This window comes from Esox lucius, chromosome 7, assembly GCF_011004845.1.
Source record: "Esox lucius isolate fEsoLuc1 chromosome 7, fEsoLuc1.pri, whole genome shotgun sequence".
Classification (NCBI taxonomy): domain Eukaryota; kingdom Metazoa; phylum Chordata; class Actinopteri; order Esociformes; family Esocidae; genus Esox; species Esox lucius.
In genome coordinates, this window is record NC_047575.1 from 38773346 (window position 1) to 38797619 (window position 24274).

General features: G+C 47.4%; 1 protein-coding gene across 7 annotated transcripts in view; it reads left to right on the forward strand.

Moving 5' to 3' along the window:
* Positions 1-22692, forward strand: part of trim3b (tripartite motif containing 3b) — a 45716-nt gene extending 23024 nt beyond the window's left edge. For 4 of the 7 annotated variants that reach the window (XM_010870987.4, XM_020048562.3, XM_020048563.3 and 1 more), the window contains 15 exons: positions 5219-5400; positions 10318-10447; positions 10684-10794; positions 11580-11731; positions 11995-12175; positions 14055-14156; positions 14740-14838; positions 15213-15747; positions 16270-16373; positions 18051-18218; positions 18725-18893; positions 19416-19457; positions 21729-21799; positions 22113-22253; positions 22497-22692. In XM_010870987.4, the coding sequence (XP_010869289.1) occupies positions 5255-5400; positions 10318-10447; positions 10684-10794; positions 11580-11731; positions 11995-12175; positions 14055-14156; positions 14740-14838; positions 15213-15747; positions 16270-16373; positions 18051-18218; positions 18725-18893; positions 19416-19457; positions 21729-21799; positions 22113-22253; positions 22497-22649 (2304 nt within the window). In that variant the 5' untranslated portion in view covers positions 5219-5254 and the 3' untranslated portion in view covers positions 22650-22692. The remainder of the gene's footprint in view (positions 1-5218; positions 5401-10317; positions 10448-10683; positions 10795-11579; positions 11732-11994; positions 12176-14054; positions 14157-14739; positions 14839-15212; positions 15748-16269; positions 16374-18050; positions 18219-18724; positions 18894-19415; positions 19458-21728; positions 21800-22112; positions 22254-22496) is intronic. The other 3 variants (XM_020048564.3, XM_010870989.5, XM_010870988.5) reach the window with 3 other exon arrangements.
* The last annotated feature ends 1582 nt before the right edge of the window (positions 22693-24274 follow it).

The window sequence follows — 24274 nt, forward strand, 5'->3', positions numbered from 1 at the left end:
CTTAATGCCGGCAATGCGGACCAAGCTCCTGCTTCGGTCGTACAGGGACCTGACAGCCCTTAGCAAAGGACCCAGGACCCCATATTCCCGAACAGGATGCTGCCACAGTCGAATGCCTTCTCCAAATCCACAAAACACATGTGGATTGGTTGGGCAAACTCCCATGAACCCTCCAGCACCCCGTAGAGGGTATAGAGCTGGTCCAGTGTTCCACGGCCCGGACGAAAACCACACTGTTCCTCCTGAATCCGAGGTTCTACTATCGGCCGTATTCTCCTCTCCAGTACCCTGGCATAGATTTTCCCGGGGAGGCTGAGAAGTGTGATCCCCCTGTAGTTGGAACACACCCTCCGGTCCCCCTTCTTAAAAAGAGGGACCACCACCCCGGTCTGCCATCCCAGAGGCACTGTCCCCCACCGCCATGCGATGTTCCACAGGCGTGCCAAGACAGCCCCACAACATCCAGAGACTTGAGGTACTCAGGGCGGATCTCATCCACCCCCGGTGCCTTGCCACCGAGGAGTTTCTTGACTACCTCGGTGACTTCAGCCCGGGTGATGGACGAGTCCACCTCTGAGCCCTCAGCCTCTGCTTCCTCAATGGAAGAAGTGACAGCGGGATTGAGGAGATCCTTGAAGTAATCCTTCCACTGCCCGACGACATCCCCAGTTGAGGTCAACAGCTGCCCACCTCTACTGTAAACAACGTTGGTAGGGCACTGTTTCCCTCTCCTGAGGCGCCGGACGGTTTGCCAGAATCTCTTCGAGGCTAGCCGATAGTCCTTCTCCATGGCCTCACCAAACTCCTCCCAGGCCCAAGTTTTTGCCTCCACAACCACCCGGGCTACAGTCCGCTTGGCCTGCCAGTACCCGTCAGCTGCCTCAGGAGTCCCACAAGCCAACCAGGCCTGATAGGACTCCTTCTTCAGCTTGAAGGCATCCCTTACTTCCGGTGTCCACCACCAGGTTTGGGGATTGCCGCCTCGACAGGCACCGGAGACCTTATGGCCACAGCTCAGAGCGGCCGCTTCAACAATGGCGGTGGAGAACATGGTCCACTCGGACTCAATATCTCCAGCCTCCCTCGGGATCCAGTCGAAGCTCTGCCGGAGGTGGGAGTTAAAGATCTCTCTGACAGGAGACTCGGCCAGACGTTCCCAGCAGACCCTTACAGTACGCTTGGGTCTGCCGAGTCTGTCCAGCTTCCTCCCCCGCCATCGGATCCAACTCACCACTAGGTGGTGATCAGTTGACAGCTCCGCCCCTCTCTTCACCCGAATGTCCAAGACATACGGCCGCAGGTCAGATGAAATGACAACAAAGTCGATCATTGACCTGCGGCCTATGGTGTCCTGGTGCCACGTGCACTGATGTACACCCTTATGTTTGAACATGGTGTTCGTTATGGACAAACTGTGACTAGCACAGAAGTCCAATAACTGAACACAATAATGGCCCGTAGGCACAAACAACAGTGAGAGACCTATCCCCGACCTATAGGCGCAGGGAAACGACCCTCTCGTTCACCGGGGTAAACTCCAACACATGGCGGCAGAGCTGGGGAGCTATAAGCAAACCCACACCAGCCCGCCGCCTCTCACCATGGGCAACTCCAGAGTGGAGAAGAGTCCATCCTCTCTCAAGGAGTGTGGTTCCAGAGCCCAAGCCGTGCGTAGAGGTGATCCCGACTACCTCTAATCGGAACCTCTCAACCTCACGCACAATCTCAGGCTCCTTCCCCGCCAGCGAGGTGACGTTCCACGTCCCTAGAACTAGTTTCCGTGTCTAGGGATCGGGTTGTCGAGGCCCTCGCCTTCGACTGCCGCCCGATCCTCTGCGCACCGACCCCTTATGGTCCCTCCTGAGCCCATGGGAAGGCGGCCCCACGTCGCTCCTTCGGGCTGAGCCCGGCCGGACCCCGTGGGGAAAGGCCCGGCCACCAGGCGCTCGCATATGAGCCCCAACCCCCAACACTTTAGGCCCCTTAGTGCCAATTGGTCATCATTTAAATGCCACGGCCTACCTGAGCATTGTTTCTGACCATGTCCATCCCTTTATGACCATCATGTACCCATCTTCTGATGGCTTTTTCCAGCAGGATAATGCACCATGTCACAAAGCTCGAATCATTTCAAATTGGTTTCTTGAACATGACAAAGAGTTCACTGTACTGAAATGGCCCCCACAGTCACCAGATCTCAACCCATTAGAGCATCTTTGGAATGTGGTGGAACGGGAGCTTCGTGCCCTGGATGTGCATCCCACAAATCTCCATCAACTGCAAGATGCTATCCTATCTATATGGGCAAACATTTCTAAAGAATGCTTTCAGCACCTTGTTGAATCAATGCCACGTAGAATTAAGGCAGTTGTGAAGGCGAAAGGGGGTCAAACACAGTATTAGTATGGTGTTCCTAATAATCCTTTAGGTGAGTGTATTTCTACATACCTTTTGGCCAACACAACCTTTATATACTGAGCATGAGCTATGGAAAATAGTTGAAATAGTTGGACACTGACATAATTTTTATTAATTTGTCTCTGTACACAACCACAATGGATTTGAAATGAAACAACAGAAATGCAATTGAAGTGCAGACTTCCATCTTTAATTAAAAAATATTGTATATTTGTATATATGTAGGAATTGCAACCATTTTCATACAGTCACCTTTTTCCAGGGGCTCCAATGTAATTGGATAGATAAACACAATCATACACAGAATGTTCAAAATACATTTAATAAATAAAATACATTTTAATACTAATAGCAAGAATCCATTGCAGTCAATGACTGCTTGAAGTCTGGAACGCATGGACATCATCAAATGTTGGGTTTTCTCCTTTGTGATGCTTTGCCAGGCCTTTACTGCAGCTGTCTTCAGTTGACGTTTGTTTGGGGGTCCTTTAAGTTTTGTTTTCAGCAAGTGAAATGCATGCTCGATCGGGTTGAGCTCAGGTGATTGATTCGACCACTGAAGAATAGTCTACTTCTTTGCCTTAAAAAACTCCTGGGTTGCTTTCGTGGTCGTTTTGGGTCATTGTCCATCTGTGAATTGAAGCGCCATCCACTCAACTTTGCTGAATTTGGCTGAGTCTGTCAGACAACATATCCCTATTCACTTCAGAATTTATCCGGCTGCTTCTGTCTTCTGTCACATCAATAAACACTAGTGACCCAGTGCCATTGGAAGCCATGCATGCCCATGCCATCACACTGCCTGCACCATGTTATACAGATGATGTGGTATGCTTCGGATAATGAGTTGTTCCAAGCCTTCTCCAGGCTTTTTTCTTCCCATCATTCTGGTACAGATTGATCTTAGTCTCAACAGTCCAAAGAATGCTGTTCTAGAACTGGGCTATCTTTTTTTAAATGTCTAATCTGGCCTTTCTATTCTTCAGGCTTATGAAAGGTTTGCACCTTGTGGTGAACCCTCTGTATTTGTTCTTGTGAAGTCTTCTCTTTATGGTAGACTTGGATAATGATATGCCTACCTCCTGGAGAGTGTTCTTCACTTGGCTGGATGTTGTGAAGGGGATTTTCTTTACCATGTAAAGGATCCTATGATCATCTTCCACTGTTTTCTTCCGTGGATGTCCAGGCCTTTCTGTGTTGCAGAGCTCACCAGTGCGTTCCTTTTCTCAGAATGTACTAAACTTTTGATTTGGCCACTCCTAATGTCCCTGTAATCTCTCTAAGTATGTTTTTTGTTATTGCAGCCTAAGGATGGACTGTTTCACTTGCATTGAGAGCTCTTTTGACTGCCTGTTGAGGGTTCACAGTAATAGCTTCCAAATGTGAATTCCACACTTGGAACCAACTCCAGGCCTTTTACCTGTTTAATTGATGAAGATATAAAAAAGGAATAGCCCGCACTTGTCCAAGAAACAACATTTGAGTCAATTGTCCAATTACTTTTGGTCCCTTGAAAAAGAGGGGGCTACATATTAAAGAGCTGTAATTCCTAAACCCTCCCTCTAAATTGAATGTGAATACCTTCAAATTAAAGATTAATTGTTTATTCCTTGTTTAACTGTAACTTGAATATATATTGGTAAATAGCCAAAATAACACAAATTGTGTCAGTGTACAATTATTTCCACACCTAACTGTATATCTAATCAGGGACATATCTTCTTTTACCTTGTAGCTACCATGATATCTCATCTTCTACGGGGCAGGTGTCATCCTTGGTTTTACTCTGTCCGTAAGGCGAGGTCACCTCCTATGTTTTAGTCTGTAGCTAAGGGGAGGTCTTGTCCTATTTTATGTTTTAGCCAAGGGGAGATCTCATTCTGTGTTTTAAACTGTTGCAAAAGGAAGGTCTCATCCCCTTTTAGGTTGTAGCTAAGCTCAGGTCTCATCCCCTATTTACATTTGTAGCTAAGTGGAGCATTTAAGTATTTTCTTTTGATGAATTATTATCCACAAAAATTCACATTTCCAGTTGCTGCATGATTATTTTCTTGCTTGCTCTGATTTAGAGCCTGTTAAGTATGCTGATCATACAGCATTATCTCATACAGTAATGTAATTATATAGTAGCCTGATCGTACAGTATTATCTCATACAGTAATCAAATTATATAGTAGCCTGATCATACAGGATTATCTCATACAGTAATCAAATTATATAGTAGCCTGATCATACAGGATTATCTCATACAGTAATCTAATTATATAGTAGCCTGATCATACAGGATTATCTCATACAATAATCTAATTACAAAGTAGCCTGATCATACATTATTATCTCACACAGTAATCTAATTATATAGTAGCCTGATCATACAGTATAATCTCATACAGTAATCTAATTATATAGTAGCCTGATCATACAGTATTATCTCATACAGTAATCTAATTATATAGTAGACTGATCATACAGGAATGATCTCATACAGAAATCTAATTATATAGTAGCCTGATCATACAGTATTATCTCATACAGTAGAGTTTCAACAGGAAGTAGTCTCATAACCCAGTTTAGATCTAAGGTGGGATGAACATTTACAGACCTGTGTGTGTGTGTTTGTGCGTGTATGTGTGCGTGTGTGTGTGGTCAGGATTATTTTCTTGTGTGTATCTCACACATGTCTCTGTGCACACTGTCAGGTTGTTTCCTGTAATTGGTAGCTCCCAATCTACACATTTATTGACATCTCTCTCCCCTCCTTTCTCTCTCCTCTCTCTCTCTCTCTCTCTCCTATCTGCAGGTTAATAACAGTGGCAGTGGCTGGCTGTGTGTGTGAATGTCTGTTGCCATGGCGCAGCGGGAGATGGGCAGCACCATTCCGGTTGTCCGGGAGATAGACAAACAGTTCCTCATTTGTAGCATCTGTCTGGACCGCTACAACAACCCTAAAGTCCTGCCTTGCCTTCACACCTTCTGTGAGCGGTGAGTCCACGCTCCACCCTATCCCCTACCCCAGCCCTAAAGTCCTGCCCAGTCTACACTACACCCTAACCCCACCCATAAAGTCCTGCCCAGTCTACACTACACCCTAACCCCACCCATAAAGTCCTGCCCTGTCTACACTACACCCTAACCCCACCCCTAAAGTCCTGTGCAGGCTCTTCTCAAACTCAGCTGAAAATCCCTGCTCTTCCTTGTGCCACCTCTGGCCTCTTGGTCACCCCACTCCTAGAGGGCCAGCTCCCACTCTGACTAGCTCAAACTCAGCCCTGTCCAGAAACCTCAGTGGTGGAACCAGCTTTCCCCTGAACTTTCACACAACAAAATTAAAACATACCTTTTCAAAGAGTAGCTAATATTCCAGAGTTAAGTGTTTTCCTAAGGTGCATTGTGGAAAGGCATTGGAATAAAATGTACATCTTTATAAAATGTTTCATACATTTCACATGTTAAATCGAAGAAAAAAATCATGTGTTCTGTGACGTCGCCCGGCATGGCGCAGCCGGGGCCCCACCCTGGAGCCAGGCCCGGGGTTGGGGCTCGTTCGCGAGCGCCTGGTGGCCGGGCCTTTCCCCATGGGGCCCGGCCGGGCCCAGCCCGAACGAGCGACATGGGGCCGCCCTCCCGTGGGCTCACCACCCACAGGAGGGACCATAAGGGGCCGGTGCAGAGAGGATCGGGCGGCAGTCGAAGGCGGGGGCCTAGACAACCCGATCCCCGGACACGGAAACTAGCTCTAGGGACGTGGAATGTCACCTCGCTGGCGGGGAAGGAGCCTGAGTTAGTGCGTGAGGTTGAGAGGTTCCGACTAGAGGTAGTCGGGATCACCTCTACGCACGGCTTGGGCTCTGGAACCACACTCCTTGAGAGAGGATGGACTCTATACCACTCTGGAGTTGCCCATGGTGAGAGGCGGCGGGCTGGTGTGGGTTTGCTTATAGCTCCCCAGCTCTGCCGCCATGTGTTGGAGTTTACCCCGGTGAACGAGAGGGTCGTTTCCCTGCGCCTACGGGTCGGGGATAGGTCTCTCACTGTTGTTTGTGCCTACGGGCCGAACGGCAGTGCAGAGTACCCGACCTTCTTGGAGTCTCTGGGAGGGGTGCTGGAAAGTGCTCCGACTGGGGACTCTATCGTTCTACTGGGGGACTTCAACGCCCACGTGGGCAACGACAGTGACACCTGGAGGGGCGTGATTGGGAGGAACGGCCCCCCTGATCTGAACCCGAGCGGTGTTCAGTTATTGGACTTCTGTGCTAGTCACAGTTTGTCCATTACGAACACCATGTTCAAGCATAAGGGTGTCCATCAGTGCACGTGGCACCAGGACACCCTAGGCCGCAGGTCGATGATCGACTTTGTTGTCGTTTCATCTGACCTGCGGCCACATGTCTTGGACACTCGGGTGAAGAGAGGGGCGGAGCTGTCAACTGATCACCACCTGGTTGTAAGTTGGATCCGATGGCGGGGGAGGAAGCTGGACAGACTCGGCAGGCCCAAGCGTACTGTAAGGGTCTGCTGGGAACGTCTGGCCGAGTCTCCTGTCAGAGAGATCTTTAACTCCCACCTCCGGCAGAGCTTTGACTGGATACCGAGGGAGGCTGGAGATATTGAGTCCGAGTGGACCATGTTCTCCACCGCCATTGTCGAAGCGGCCGCTCGGAGCTGTGGCCGTAAGGTCTCCGGTGCCTGTCGAGGCGGCAATCCCCGAACCCGGTGATGGACACCGGAAGTAAGGGATGCTGTCAAGCTGAAGAAGGAGTCCTATCCTACCTGGTTGGCTTGTGGGACTCCAGAGGCAGCTGACGGGTACCGACAGGCCAAGCGGACTGCAGCCCGGGTGGTTGTGGAGGCAAAAACTCGGGCCTGGGAGGAGTTCGGTGAGGCCATGGAGAAGGACTATCGGCTGGCCTCGAAGAGATTCTGGCAAACCATCCGGCGCCTCAGGAGAGGGAAACAGTGCCCTACCAACGCTGTTTACAGTAGAGGTGGGCAGCTGTTGACCTCAACTGGGGATGTCGTCGGGCGGTGGAAGGAGTACTTCGAGGATCTCCTCAATCCCGCCGTCACGTCTTCCATTGAGGAAGCAGAGGATGAGGGCTCAGAGGTGGACTCGCCCATCACCCGGGCTGAAGTCACCGAGGTGGTTAAGAAACTCCTCGGTGGCAAGGCACCGGGGGTGGATGAGATCCGCCCTGAGTACCTCAAGTCTCTGGATGTTGTGGGGCTGTCTTGGCTGACACGCCTGTGCAACATCGCGTGGCAGTCGGGGACAGTGCCTCTGGGATGGCAGACCGGGGTGGTGGTCCCTCTTTATAAGAAGGGGGACCGGAGGGTGTGTTCCAACTATAGGGGGATCACACTTCTCAGCCTCCCCGGGAAAGTCTATGCCAGGGTTCTGGAGAGGAGAATACGGCCGATAGTAGAACCTCGGATTCAGGAGGAACAGTGTGGTTTTCGTCCAGGCCGTGGAACACTGGACCAGCTCTATACCCTCTACAGGGTGATGGAGGGTTCATGGGAGTTTGCCCAACCAGTCCACATGTGTTTTGTGGATTTGGAGAAGGCATTCGACTGTGTCCCTCGCGGCATCCTGTGGAGAGTGCTTCGGGAATATGGGGTCCTGGGTCCTTTGCTAAGGGCTGTCAGGTCCCTGTACGACCGAAGCAGGAGCTTGGTCCGCATTGCCGGCAGTAAGTCAGACTTGTTCCCTGTGCATGTTGGACTCCGGCAGGGCTGCCCTTTGTCACCGGTTCTGTTCGTAATTTTTATGGACAGAATTTCTAGGCGCAGCCAGGGGCCGGAGGGTGTCAGGTTTGGAGACCACACGATTTCGTCTCTGCTCTTTGCGGATGATGTTGTCGTGTTGGCCCCTTCAAGCCAGGACCTTCAACATGCGCTGGGATGGTTTGCAGCCGAGTGTGAAGCGGTGGGGATGAAAATTAGTACCTCCAAATCCGAGGCCATGGTCCTCAGTCGGAAAAGGGTGGCTTGCCCACTTCAGGTTGGTGGAGAGTGCCTGCCTCAAGTGGAGGAGTTTAAGTATCTAGGGGTCCTGTTCACGAGTGAGGGAAGGATGGAACGGGAGATTGACAGACGGATCGGTGCAGCTTCTGCAGTAATGCGGTCGATGTATCGGTCTGTCGTGGTGAAGAAAGAGCTGAGCCGCAAGGCGAAGCTCTCGATTTACCGGTCAATCTACGTTCCTACTCTCACCTATGGTCATGAGCTTTGGGTCATGACCGAAAGGACAAGATCCCGGATACAGGCGGCCGAAATGAGCTTTCTCCGCAGGGTGGCTGGGCGATCCCTTAGAGATAGGGTGAGAAGCTCGGTCACCCGGGAGGAGCTCAGAGTAGAGCCGCTGCTCCTCCACATCGAGAGGGGTCAGCTGAGGTGGCTTGGGCATCTGTTTCGGATGCCTCCGGAACGCCTTCCTGGGAAGGTGTTCCGGTCCCGTCCCACCGGGAAGAGACCCCGGGGAAGACCTAGGACACGCTGGAGGGACTATGTCTCCCGGCTGGCCTGGGAACGCCTCGGTGTCCCCCCGGAAGAGCTGGAGGAATTGTCTGGGGAGAGGGAAGTCTGGGCATCCCTGCTTAGACTGCTGCCCCCGCGACCCGGCCCCGGATAAGCGGAAGATGATGCTATGTTATGCTATGCTACATGTTAAATCATTCACATAAATCATGTTAAATGATTTGGAAACTTTAGGAACAGTTATCATGTAATCACAGGTGTGTATGTTATCAAGTTCCATGTTGTCACATGCTATCACCTAAAATGAGATTTTGGTGTCTAGCTGATTATGGTGTCTTTAGTTCATTTCAGTGTCTGCTGATTTCAGTGTATTTAGCTGATTATGGTATCTTTAGTTGATTTCAGTGTCAGCTGATTATGGTATCTTTAGTTGATTTCAGCATCTTCAGCTGATTTCAGTCTCTTAAATGCCCCCTATCACCACAGCAGATGTTCATCTGAAACCGTAGCAGGAAGGGTGTCAGAAGAGAGGGAGAAAAACCTCTTGCGTGAAGCATCTAACAGGGTGCCGTTTTTGTCAGGGCTTCTCTCTTTTCTTTCTCTCCCTGTCCATATCCACAAGCAAACCCCTTTTCATTCCCTTCTTCACCCCCTCCCTCTCATCTTCCCTTCTCTGTATCACTCATCATTCTCCCTCTCTTCAGTATCGTTCTTTCTCTAGGATATTTTGGGTGTCGGCTCTGTCTCTGTCGCTCATGGGATCGTTCATTCAGAACCACTCTGATCACTGCTTCATTCCGGGATAAGGTGAAGAGACTCCAGTTTGGGAGCTGTCAGATGATTTGAGTAATAGTCATTATCTGCCTGATAGTCATTATCTTCCTGATAGTCATAGAGACCCTGAATGAATTCAGTCTCTAACGTCAGCTGGCATGTCTGATAAAATGTGCAATGAAATACAGTATTGCCTCTTGTGTAGTTTCTACCACAAACTTACAAAAGCCTACAGATAACATACTATAATTATGCCACATACAGAAATGTAATTGCCCTTTTTCTCTCACCCCCCCCCTTTGCAATTCTTTTCTCACTTTCACTCACTTCTCTCCCTCCACCTCTCACTCTATCTCCATCTCATTCCATCTCTACACCACCTCTCCCTCTCTATCTCCATCTCTACACCACCTCTCCCTCTCTATCTCCATCTCATACCAACTCTACCCCACCTCTCTCTATCTCCATCTCATATCAACTCTACCGCACCATCCTCTCTGCCCTCTGTCTCCAAACCCCTCACTCCTCTCTACGCCACGTCTCTTTCCACCTCTCTCCATCTGTTTCACATGGCCATCTCCCCCTTCTCTCCTTTCTCCACTCTCTCCCCATCTCTCAATCTCCACCCTCCTCTCTGTCCTCTCTCAGCTGTCTACAGAACTACATCCCACCAGAGTCTTTGACATTGTCGTGCCCTGTGTGTCGACAGACGTCCATCCTGCCAGAGAAAGGAGTCTCCGCTCTACAGAACAACTTCTTCATAACTAACCTCATGGAGGTATGGCTTCTTTCATTGTTATGGTCAAAGGTTAGCCTCACGTAGATATTTTGTTGTATATTAGCACATATTATCATATGGATTCTTACTGGGATGCCTTCTGTGCGCTGTTGCGTAGAGATAAGGATGTTACTAAAAAAGAGACATCACAAATCTGGGGAAAAGTGGGGGATAAGATCTGAGGAACAAATTCAGTGGTTATTCAGTACGTGTTGACTGGGTTTTGTTGTGGTCAGGTCCTCCAGAGGGATCCAGAATGTTCCAGACCAGAGGCCTATAGTGTCCTGGAGTCAGTGAACGCAGCGACCGCAGGGATACCACTTTGTTGCCCCAACCACGAGGGAAAGGTAAGATTCTACCTCCCCCTGCTGCCCCAACCACAAGGGAAAGGTGAGATTCAACTGCCCCCTGCTGCCCCAACCACGAGGGAAAGGTAAGATTCAACTGCCCCCTGCTGCCCCAACCACGAGGGAAAGGTAAGATTCAACTGCCCCCTGCTGCCCCAACCATGAGGGGAAGGTAAGATTCAACTGCCCCCTGCTGCCCCAACCATGAGGGGAAGGTAAGATTCAACTGCCCCCTGCTGCCCCAACCACGAGGGAAAGGTAAGATTCAACTGCCCCCTGCTGCCCCAACCATGAGGGGAAGGTAAGATTCAACTGCCCCCTGCTGCCCCAACCACGAGGGAAAGGTGAGAATCTATTGACCCCTGCTGCCCCAACCATGAGGGGAAGGTAAGATTCTACCTCTCCTTGCTGCCCCAACCACGAGAGAAAGGTGAGATTCTACTGCCCCCTGCTGCCCAGAGAGAACACCATGACGTGAAGTGTGAACCTGAAACTATGAGGTGTGAACTTGAAAGCTTATTCTGGTGTCAAGACCTACTAGTGCTGTCTCAGTCGATACTATTAAGCTCACAAATGATGATTGCTTTATTTCCAGAGAGCTTGATGTTATTTGACATGAGAGCGTTTGAAAGGTTAAGAGTCCTTGCCGTCGGGGTTGTGACATGGATGAACATACGTGCAGACACCTGGATATTTTACACAGCCTCACCTGCATACATTCAAAATGTCCCACTGTCACTCTGTCTTTTCCCTAAACCATATGTGGCGCCTGTCTCCCCCTGCAGGGGATGGAGTTCTACTGCGAGTCGTGTGAGACGGCCATGTGTCTGGAGTGCACTGAGGGAGAGCACAGGGAGCATGTGACTGTTCCCCTGAGGGACGTCCTAGAGCAACACAAGACACAGCTAAAGACACAGCTGGACGCCATACGCAACAGGTGACTGTACCCTGATCCTAACCCTAACCCTGACCATGACCCTAAACTGACCCTGATCTGAACCTAACCCTGACTGACCCTACCCTGACACTAACCCTAACACTGAGCCTGACCTGAACTTGACCCTACCCTGACACTGTGCCTACCACTGATTCTAACCTGAACCTAACTGTGTATACAGAGCTGGACGCCATACAAAATAGTGTCACTATAACCTAACCCCTAACAGCACTTGGTCATTCTGTCTTCTCTCCTCCCTCCAGACTGCCCCAGCTAACAGCAGCGATTGAACTGGTCGGGGAGATCTCCAAGCAGCTGACAGAGAGGAAGAACGAGGCGGTGACCGAGATCAGCAGTACTTTCGAGGAGCTGGAGAGGGCTCTACAGCTCAGAAAGACTGTCCTCATTAATGATCTGGAGAACATCTACAGTGCCAAGCAGAAGGTCAGTCACTCCCCCTTAAAGCCAGGCGCACCCCTTCCTGACATGCCCATTTAATTCCCATCCGCCAGACCCTACACCGGGAACGTGGCGACATTAAACAATACAAACGTTATGTCCTAAAGTACGGAATGACTGACCCAATGTTGTGAAGCAAGGTGTGCTTTAAAAGGTGTTCTTCAAAAAGGCTCTATCCAGACCAGTGCCCCAGTTTCTGTTCAGGACTTGGGAACATGAGAGGCCTGTATTTTCCTGATGAGGCCTGTATGTGCCTGATTAGGCCTGTATGTGCCTGATTAGGCCTGAATTTGCTTGATGAGGCCTGTATTTGTCAGATGAGACCTGTATTTGCAGAATGAGGCCTGTATTTGCAGGACAAGGCCTGTATTTGCAGGACAAGGCCTGTATTTGCTGCATGAGGTCTGTATTTGCCTGATGACTTGGCTTTTTGAGCCATTCCAGGGTGCTTTTCTAATTGGGCAGTATAATGGCTCCACACCAGATCCTGGGAAAGACATGATCCTCTGGGCTTTTATCAACAAAATAGGAAAGGCAAAATGTTTGCTACCAACACAAGGAATTCCATTTCAAGGCTGGAATTGAAACCTACGGTTTCTCTAAGAACATTGTTTAATATTGTAGCCCTGATTGGAGGACTGGTAGACAGATACTGTAGAACAAGCTTGACTGTCAATGCATGTTGGATTTACCTGAGTTAGCACCACTGACCCTAACCTGACCCAGAATCTTACTGTGTAGACACAACAGTTTGATTTACCTGAGTTAACACCACTGACGCTAACCTGACCCCGAATCTAACTGTGAAGACACAACAGTTTGATTTACCTGAGTTAACACCACTGACGCTAACCTGACCCAGAATCTAACTGTGAAGACACAACAGTTTGATTTACCTGAGTTAACACCACTGACGCTAACCTGACCCAGAATCTAACTGTGAAGACACAACAGTTTGATTTACCTGAGTTAACACCACTGACACTAACCTGACCCAGAATCTTACTGTGAAGACACAACAGTTTGATTTACCTGAGTTAACACCACTGACCCTAACCTGACCCCGAATCTAACTGTGAAGACACAACAGTTTGATTTACCTGAGTTAACACCACTGACGCTAACCTGACCCCGAATCTAACTGTGAAGACACAACAGTTTGATTTACCTGAGTTAACACCACTGACGCTAACCTGACCCCGAATCTAACTGTGAAGACACAACAGTTTGATTTACCTGAGTTAACACCACTGACCCTAACCTGACCCAGAATCTAACAGCGAAGTCACAGCTGGATGCCTTTGACAACAAGTAGGTGACGGTCACACTGACCATAAACGACCCTAATCCTAACCTGACCCAACCCTAACCTAACCTCTAACTGCAAAGAGCTATAAACCAGCACAAATTGTTTTTCAGCAGCTATTTTAGCACATTTACTAATTACAATCTGCATGATACAATAAGTTTCAACAGACATTAGGTGAGTAAATAGCCTATGGTGAAATTACTTTGCTAACATCAAAAGCCCCTAATTTCTTTATCAAGCTACACAATCACCATAGCTCCCAGGGACCCCAGAATAGTGGGTGGAAATGGATTTAGTGTTTTCTCTGAAATAAAGTTTGCCTGCTGGGAGCTGGGAATTAGCTTTGCAGGGAAGATGAAAAAAGTGAGACTGCATAGGTGGGATTATATAGTCAGAAAACAGACCTGTTCTCAAAGCCTTTCGCTTCCTGTCTCTCCTTAAAAACCTTCTCCTCCCCCTCTCTTCCCTCCTCTGTCTTTCTAACTATCTATCCCTTCTCCAACCACCTCCCTCGACTTTCCATCTCTCCTACTCAACCTCTCCTCCACCCTCCAGGTGCTCCAGGCCCAGCTCTCCTCTCTCCTCCAAGGGAGGGAGCGCATCCAGAGCAGCTGTAGTTTTACTGAACAGGCTCTGGACCGTGGCAGCGCCACAGAGGTCAGTACTACTGCCACTACAAATACATATGTCATTACATGTTAATACAAAGTTTGAATATAACCACAATGTTACACCATTAATTGTTAGTTGACTGTGAAGTCATTATATCATTATGGTAAAAGCACTAGATTTTAGCAAACAGATTAGTGGGAAAAAAAAAACCTAGGATTCCTTATAACTTTCCTTTTGGATTCCCAAACGTTGTTGTAATTTCTGGAATCTTCTTGCCTCACTATGTTATAAATATAACCAATAGGGTAAACTACATAAAACATACTGCTTACTATATAGCGAATAGGGTCCTAAGGAAGGAGTAGGCCACCTGCTTTTAGAGAGCTGAGGTGGCAATTCAAGGAATTCAATCTACCCAATCTTAAAAAACAGGAATTACATCTAGATGTTTAGATATTATGTCTATCTCAGTTGAAAGACCATGTGAGTTGAAATCAATGAACCCCTGAACTGATCAGTTAGCCCACTTGGAAAGTTGACTAAATTCAACACATCCTGTTAAACCAACATCCTTCCGACGCCCCTCTCCTGGGGCTGACAGTATTTCCACGGGGTTGTTGTTTTGTAGGTACTTCTGGTCCAGAAACAGATGAGTGAGCGTGTTTCCGCCATGGCCCGTCACGACTTCCCTTTACGGCCTCACCAGAACGCACACCTGGACTGTCAGGTAGGATAACACCCTGGGCTGAACCGTAACGTTGTACTGCTCTTGAGCTACTGAACCAGGTTGCATTGGACCCTACATCCAGGAAGTTGCTACATCTTTTGTGTGGTCCCTTGTGGCTCAGTTCGGAGAGCCAAGCATATACCTCACATGTACACACTCACCAGGCTACAGGATGAAATATCTACTAAATGACTAAAATATTAAACAGAATATGTAAAAATCAATGCTAGGTAAGGTTCAGGGTTAGTAGGTGTGATAGACATCCGGTCGCAGGCTGTCCCAGGCTGTCCCAGGCTGTCGTAGGCTAAGTGAGTTGCGGTCAAAATGATTAACCGCAGGCCTGTGCTTAATCAATCTATGTGTCCACCCTCCAGGTGGAAACAGAGGGGCTGCGTCGCTCCATCCAGAACCTGGGCGTAATTATCACCACGGCAGCCGTGGGCCACACGTCCGTTGCCACGGGAGAGGGACTCCGCCACGCGGGAACGGGACAGCGCGTAAGTGTCACCGTGACAACCAAAGACAAGGACAGCGAGCTGGTGCGCACGGGGAACGCGTCGCTGAAGGCCGAGATCACAGCGGTGGCCGACGGGAGCCGCGTGGGGACAGAACCCGACGTGACGGACAACAAGAACGGGACGTACGAGGTGGGGTACACGCTGAGGTCGGAAGGGGAGTTCTCCTTCGCCCTGTCGCTCTACGGCCAGCCCGTGAGAGGCAGTCCCTTCCGGCTGCGGGCGGTCAAGCCTTCGGACGTGCCATCTCCGGATGACGTGAAGAGGAGGGTGAAGAGCCCTGGGGGGACCGTGGCCCACATCAGACAGAAGGCTGTCAGGAGACCCTCCAGCATGTACAGCACCACCAAGAAGAAGGAGAACCCTATAGAGGACGAGCTCATCCACAGAGTTGGTAAGAATCCTAGGGAGGACGAACTCATCCACTGAGTTGGTAAGAAACCCATAGAGGACAAATTCATCCACAGAGTTGGTAAAAACCCCATAGAAATCTAACTCATCCACAGAGTTGGGTAGGATCCCATAGAGGACAAATTTATCCACAGAGTTGGTAATAACCCCATAGAGGACAAATTCATCCACAGAGTTGGTAAGAACCCCATAGAAATCTAACTCATCCACAGAGTTGGGTAGGATCCCATAGAGGACTTACTCATCAACAGAGTTGGTAAGAAACCCATGGAGGACTAACTGGCATTGTGTTGTTGTGCAGTAGATAGCAGCCCAGAAAACATAACCAGATTGAAAGTTTGTGGTGTCGAATTCCTGAATGCTTCTTTACAGGTGTAGCTAGGATCATAAGACGTGTATAAAGTGATGGTAGAGACGTGATGGTGTGTGTCTGTGTGTGTCTGTGTGTTTACCTGTGTGTGTCTGTGTGTTTACCTGTGTGTGTCTGTGTGTGTCTGTGGTTCAGGTACGCGGGGGCGGGAGAAGGGTGAGTTCACCAATCTGCAGGGCATCTCAGCCTCCAGCAACGGCAGAGTGGTGGTAGCAGATAGCAACAACCAGTGTATTCAGGTAGGAAACTGCACAGGTAATGCCAGTTATGCGCTTTAGGAGCCAATCTATTGTAATTTTAATAAGGGACACTTTATCTCTCAGGACATGTGAGACTACCTGGTGCAGGAAAAGCAAGTTCCAGGAGAGATATTCACTCCTGTGGCTTTTCCACACAACTGCCATTGTAACTATTGTTTTTATCAACCAGCTATTTATTTACATATGTTGCACTAGGTGAGGCTTGGAGTTAAGACCTACAGGGGGGTAGATCTCCAGGAACAGGATTGGAGTTAAGACCTACAGGGGGGTAGATCTCCAGGAACAGGATTGGAGTTAAGACCTACAGTGGGGTAGATCTCCAGGAACAGGCTTGGAGTTAAGACCTACAGGAGGGTAGATCTCCAGGAACAGTGTTGGGGTTAAAACCTACAGGAGGGTAGATCTCCAGGAACAGTGTTGGGGTTAAAACCTACAGGAGGGTAGATCTCCAGGAACAGGGTTGGGGTTAAAACCTACAGGAGGGTAGATCTCCAGGAACAGGGTTGGGGTTAAGACCTACAGGAGGGTAGATCTCCAGGAACAGGCTTGGAGTTAAGACCTACAGGGGGGTAGATCTCCAGGAACAGGGTTGGGTTTAAAACCTACAGGAGGGTAGATCTCCAGGAACAGGCTTGGAGTTAAGACCTACAAGGGGGTAGATCTCCAGGAACAGGTTTGGAGTTAAGACCTACAGGGGGGTAGATCTCCAGGAACAGGCTTGGAGTTAAGACCTACAGGAGGGTAGATCTCCAGGAACAGGCTTGGAGTTAAGACCTAAAGGGGGGTAGATCTCCAGGAACAGGCTTGGAGTTAAGACCTACAGGAGGGTAGATCTCCAGGAACAGGCTTGGAGTTAAGACCTACAGGGGGGTAGATCTCCAGGAACAGGCTTGGAGTTAAGACCTACAGGAGGGTAGATCTCCAGGAACAGGCTTGGAGTTAAGACCTAAAGGGGGGTAGATCTCCAGGAACAGGCTTGGAGTTAAGACCTACAGGAGGGTAGATCTCCAGGAACAGGCTTGGAGTTAAGACCTACAGGGGGGTAGATCTCCAGGAACAGGCTTGGAGTTAAGACATACAGGAGGGTAGATCTCCAGGAACAGGCTTGGAGTTAAGACCTACAGGGGGGTAGATCTCCAGGAACAGGCTTGGAGTTAAGACCTACAGGGGGGTAGATCTCCAGGAACAGGCTTGGAGTTAAGACCTACAGGGGGGTAGATCTCCAGGAACAGGGTTGGGGTTAAAACCTACAGGAGGGTAGATCTCCAGGAACAGGGTTGGGGTTAAAACCTACAGGAGGGTAGATCTCCAGGAACAGGCTTGGAGTTAAGACCTACAGGGGGGTAGATCTCCAGGAACAGGGTTGGGGTTAAAACCTACAGGAGGGTAGATCTCCAGGAACAGGGTTGGGGTTAAAACCTACAGGAGGGTAGATCTCCAGGAACAGGGTTGGGGTTAAAACCTACAGGGGGGTAGATCTCCAGGAACAGGCTTGGAGTTAAGACCTACAGGGGGGTAGATCTCCAGGAACAGGGTTTGAGATCTCTGACTTAAGGACTGGTAGACACATGGACAAAAGGCAAAGTTTAACTGTCAATACATGTTTGATTTACTTGAGATATTGTTGATCTGTTTGTGGTCCCACCTCCTTTGCAGGTGTTCTCCAATGACGGGCAGTTCAAGATGAGGTTTGGGGTCAGAGGTCGTTCGCCTGGGCAACTGCAGCGTCCCACGGGTGTTACTGTGGATATGAATGGTGACATCATCGTGGCCGACTACGACAACCGATGGGTCAGCATATTCTCCTCCGACGGCAAGTTCAAGGTGAAAGGTCAAAACGTATTAGAGGTTGTGAGACTGTCTTGCTTGAATTAAAGCTAGGATCATCAGTTACTGCCTGAATATTTGAACTTGAAGCATTTACTCTCTCCACTCAGCAATGCTATTTATTTATTTGCCCAAAATATAATTAATTTTTTATTTATTTTTGTAAACGATGACCCCAAAAACAGTATTTCCTCAAAATACTGTACAATATCAGTTTGATATCACAGATAATTAGTTCTTGCCTACATATAAATTCATTTTGTATCTTAGCTTTTTACCAAAATGAAGGCAGGGTGATCACTAGCTTTTTATTTCTGTAAACAACTCTTGGTCGACACCCAGCAGGGCTGACGTTTGTCATGATGTTCTAAATGGATTCCTCGAGGGTTGTCCTCTTCAATGCCGGTCTCACGCCTCTTCCTCCACCTCCACCCCCTCTCCTCCTTCACCTCCCTATCTCCTCCTCATTCACCCCATCCCACTCTCCTCCTCTTCCCTTTCAGAATAAGATTGGGGCAGGGCGTCTCTTGGGCCCTAAGGGAGTGGCGGTGGACCGGAACGGACACATCATCGCCGTAGACAACAAGGCGTGCTGCGTCTTCATCTTCCAGTCCAACGGGAAGCTGGTGACCAAGTTTGGCTCCAGGGGAACGTCAGAGAGACAGTTTGCCGGTGAGCTAATTGGGCTTGTTCAGAAGTAGAGATGATAGAAAATTGAAATGGAATAAACACAGCTGACAACCTTTATTCTTTCAATTAACTGAGGACATACGGTGTGTATCAAGCATCTCAAAGTAGGAGCACTGATCTAGGATTTGGACCAATTTTCACAAAGCATTTAAGCCTTTACATTTTTTATTTTTTTTTAAATCATACGTGGAGTCTCCGGCAAGACAACTCTTATGTATCTTTTATAGGTTGTCTAATAAATTCAACCCTTCACTCAGAATGTCCCAGACCAGCAATCCTACTATGGGAATATTTGTGCATACTGTTCTACACAAACTATTTCTAAGGTCCTGAAAACGATGCAACCCATGTTTCACCATCTGATACAGAATTCTAGAGAGCTGCGTTGCCATGGTATCCATTCCCTTCATGCTGTACAACTCGAACCCATGGTTTTCTAGGTGGTTTTCTTTGAACTCTGACACATTTTTTTCCTTATTTTTTTCTTCTTCCTTTGTGTTTTAGAAAAAGGTGGTGCAAACTTAAATAGATCTGTCCCACTGTTCAGTAAGTATTGAGTGTGGCACCGCCTCCTTACCCAGAGTGCACCTCTCTGTCTAACCTGCATTTCCTGCCCAGGTGTTGCGTGTGCCCCGTGTATCTGAAATCTTCCCAGGTGACCCTGAGCATGATGATCTTTTGTATTCAAACAGTCCACCCGCAGTGTTGGGGATCAAATTGTGTGTGTTGTTCCCATACTGTGGCCACTAGGGGGCAGTGGCTTTGAGCCAAATGTTGTTTATACCATGCTCAATCAATGTTATATTTTGCGACAGTGTGTTGTGATGCTCCCAGTCTACCTTCCTCGACATCACATTCCTCAGTAAGGTTTCTGTGGCCTCATACTGTAATATCTCCATAGCAACTGATCTGTCATCATCACTGTTGAATGATTATAATTCGGACGTAACAGTTTGAATGGGGAACTGTTATCCCAGAAAAGCACTGGTCTAACAATGCACTTATTGATCGTTCCTTCATATGTGCTGTTTTGGGAAACATTCTTAACATGTTTTCTTGTAAATAACAATGCATCTGATAAGATCAGAACTGAGTAATGAGGCCCATATTAATGTTCATATTAAAACAGGTAATGTCCTTCTTGATCATTATATCCTTATCTACAGAGGTGGGGGACTCGAGTCACATGACTTGACTCGAGTCTGACTCGAGTCACAATTTTCAGGACTTGTGACTTGCTTGATTAAAGTATGAAAATGACTTGACTTGACTTTGATTTGAGAACAAGTTACTTGAGACTTGACTTGACTTGAAGTGGAAGACTCGACAATGACTTGAACTTATAATAAACAAACAGCAATACAATTATTTTATATGTTGTGACATCAGCACCACTACATGGCAGACAGTAACGTTAGTCGAGCTCCACAAATAGTATCGTTTGGATACAAGGACTTTGAACTGGACCGTGTGAATAAAAAAAGATTTGCCAGATGCAAAATATGCAACAACGTCAAATTTCATTCGTCATTTTAAGAACCACAAGGAAAGGTAAGAAAATAATCTCTTTATATTCAGTTTCACTAAGATCTATAACGATTAATTTACTAATGTAATGAATTAATCTTTTGTTTGTCATCATTTGGCCTTGGTTGCATGTTATGTTTCTTTTTTTTCTTGTTAGAAATGTGACCATTATCATTACTGAATACGTCTGGTAAATAGATGTAAGGGAATTTGACTATAACAGTGGCCTAGCCTGAATTTTAATGTTGATGGGCATCTTAAAATGAGCGGGCATGTATATTATTACACGTAGGCTATAATGTCTGTATTAAATGTGGGCATTTTCAAGTGTTTGTGGACTGCGTGTGGAAACTAAAAAGCATTGTGCTCACACCATAACAGTTAACTTTACTGCATGAAAGGCTAACATGGAGGCGCCGATGTGATTAGCACCTAAACATTTCGAAGAGTTTTTTTTTTACTCATACAGACAAGAATAATTACAGAGTAATTACATATTAGGAAGTTTTTCAGTCACAATAATTAGTTTATAAGGTTGTTATTATTAGCCCTTATTACATGGATTGGCTGAATTCCACTGCAGAATGCGTGTTATTTCTTGATAACAGACCGTTGCCATGAAAAACAGCGCGTTGCTATGGACGCAGCAGGATTCTAATCAGAGACGGAACGGACTATTTTCTTTAGAGGAAGCAATACAATCGTTTTTAAATCAATAAATTCCTTTTGAAATCAATATTTAGTGTCAAATTATAGATTTATTTGGTAGGTAGCCATGTAATATGCAGGATAAGGTATAGCGAGGCGGTTGTTATAGCGAATACAACCCCTTCAGGCTGATTCAAGATCCCTCCGCTTCGTCCCCCCAAAAAATTGTACCGCGGAGGAGAAACATATTTGATTTTGAAATCGAGCTTCGCACCAAGCGCACGTCAGAAACAGAGGACATTGTGTGTGTGTGTGTTCATCTCTTTATTACTGTGACTTGACTTGAAACTTATAAGGACTCGACTTGACTTGCTTAGGGTGAACCCTTGACTTGACTTGACTTGCTTGATTTATCTGAACTGTGACTTGAGACTTGACTCGAGACTTGATGGTTAAGACTTGAGACTTGCTTGGACTTGACCATGTGTGACTTGTCCCCATCTCTGCTTATCTACCTCTGGATCTAATGTCTTTAATCAAAACGGTAATAAATTGGGAATTGTTTTAATTAGCCCCACCCTGTGGCCAACCATGAAACAACATTCTCTCATCTCTATCTTTCTCTGTCCCTCTCTCCCCCAGGTCCACACTTTGTTGCGGTAAACAACAAAAATGAAATTGTTGTCACTGACTTCCACAATCACTCTGTAAAAGTAAGTCAAATCAAATGCTGTTACCAATCAACAGGGATGGTACAAAGATAACACAATGTTGTGCTTTTGTAAGAGAGAAAATATCTATCCCTACATTTCACTAATCGGCTATGGTAAAAGTAGTGTTGTAGCTTGTACATTGGTTGTTGTTGTAAAACCCAGTCTGTTTTGGACATATTTTGCCATTAGGTTTTCATTGCCAGTCTTATTTGTATCTTCCAGATTTATTTGCTGTTGCTTCTCCTGGACGACATCTCTATGGTATTTAAAGTAACACCCATCACAGAGATACGTGTCTATTTCCTGTCCCCAGGTGTACAGTGCCGATGGTGAGTTCCTGTTTAAGTTTGGTTCCCATGGCGAGGGAAACGGGCAGTTCAACGCCCCAACTGGGGTTGCTGTGGATACCAATGGGAACATCATTGTTGCCGACTGGGGCAACAGTCGCATACAGGTGAGGACCCTCCCACAATATTATACAGGTGAGGCAACTCAGAGGACAAGACACACCCACATATAGCTCAGTCCATGCACACATATAGGTCAGGCCACACCCATATATAGCTCAAATAACACCTACATAGAGGTCAGGCCCCACCCACAACACCTGATACAGCCACAACCTCACCTGGGGTCTAGATTACCTGAGTGTATTGCGGTCGAATAAACAGAAATGAACCCTTGTTCCTCTCGCCAGGTGTTTGACAGCGCCGGCTCCTTCCTGTCCTACATCAACACGTCAGCCGACCCCCTTTACGGTCCTCAGGGTCTGGCCCTCACCTCAGACGGACACGTGGCCGTAGCCGACTCCGGAAACCACTGCTTCAAGATCTATCGCTACCTACAGTGACGAGGAGCGAGGACAGAGGGGATGGACGGGAGGGCCGAGGGGATGGGCGGGAGGGCCGAGGGGATGGGCGGGGGGATGGACGGGAGGGCCGAGAGGATGGGCGGGGGGATGGACGGGAGGGCCGAGGGGATGTGCGGGAGGGCTGAGGGGATGGATGGGAGGTCCAACTGAACCTCTGTTTAAAGGACTTTGTCTACCACTCTGTAGTGGAGGCCAGGCGGGACTCTCCCCTCCCGGATTCTACCTCTCTACCTTTTATAATGGGAGTATTCTGACCCTTTAATATCAGAGGCCATTCAATTCTGACCCTACAAGGCCCGGGCCACTTCCTGGTACCACACATCTAAACCTGTCCCTATTTGGAGCGGAAAGACAGAAACCAAGGCAGTGGAGCTGCTTTGAGGTCCCAGGTTGAGTCTGACATTCTTATGTTCTGTCAAATCCTCAGACAGGATCAGGGACAAGTACAGAGAGGCTTGTTACTGGATCTCCACAGCACTTTCCACAACCTTTTAGTGAATTAATCATTGGGTGAATGGAGTCGAAATCACATAAACGAAGATAAATCAGATGAGTACTCTACGATAAGTTCATTTAAAATGTTTAAATATATATCCTTCAAATATTTTTTCAGTGCATGCTTGCTTTTTGGCCTGTTAATTCAGTTCCCTCTGAACAAATCTAAATCCCACCAGCCTGTTCTGTTCCCATTAGTAAATCTCCCGAAAGACCTAAGTCATCTAACAACTGTGAAGCCCATCTTCTACATTATAGCTCCACTACTGCCCATCCTTATTCATTTACATGTCTACTACTCATTGACAGATCAGACCAGTAAGAATAAACCAGTGGTTTTTCGTCAGTAGTGTGCGTGTGTCGTAGACCAGCGTTGAAACAATCATCTTTCCCTGAGTTGTACTCGTCTTCTCCACTATACATCAAAGAGATGTGCTGGATCTGCGATTTTGTGTGTACAGTCCGCTTTGAAATAACAATGCCCATATAAAAGTATCCATACTGTTTATTTTGTATGTCTGAATACTCTATGTTCCTGTATGTGCACAGCAAAAGGCTTCCGATCAATTCATTGTTTCTTGATAACAAACAGTATGTTCTCTACATTATCTTAGCATTTCAGGTGGCCAGAAAGACACACCACTTGAAAAGATACAAAATGTGTAATTGAACTTAATTTGCACAAATGTATATATGTGTTGTTGTGTTCTCTTTGTTAAAAATGTAAAATGTCTTTCCTTCTGCAGAATTTTACTTTTCTACGTGATTTTATCTTTAAGATATATTTTTCTAGTTTTTCTCCTCTACACAGTAAAAGTCATAGACGTTGGTTGTGCTCCAGTAATACCTCCTGAAGTGTGCTCTTGGCCACTACTGAAATGTAAAACTGTTGGATTGCTGAAGGCAAGGATTAAAGGGAGTTTCCATTTCACAGTAATGTCCTTCCAGATTCATGTAACACAGCCTTGGAACCAGGAGATTATTGGGATGCCACCCTTGTGAAACTACAGTCAGAGACAGTATAAAATCCTAGACAACCCACTCAGAGACATGACCCCATCAATTGGTATTCAGGCGGGGTCAGTTTGGTCAACTTATAAGAGGGGAAT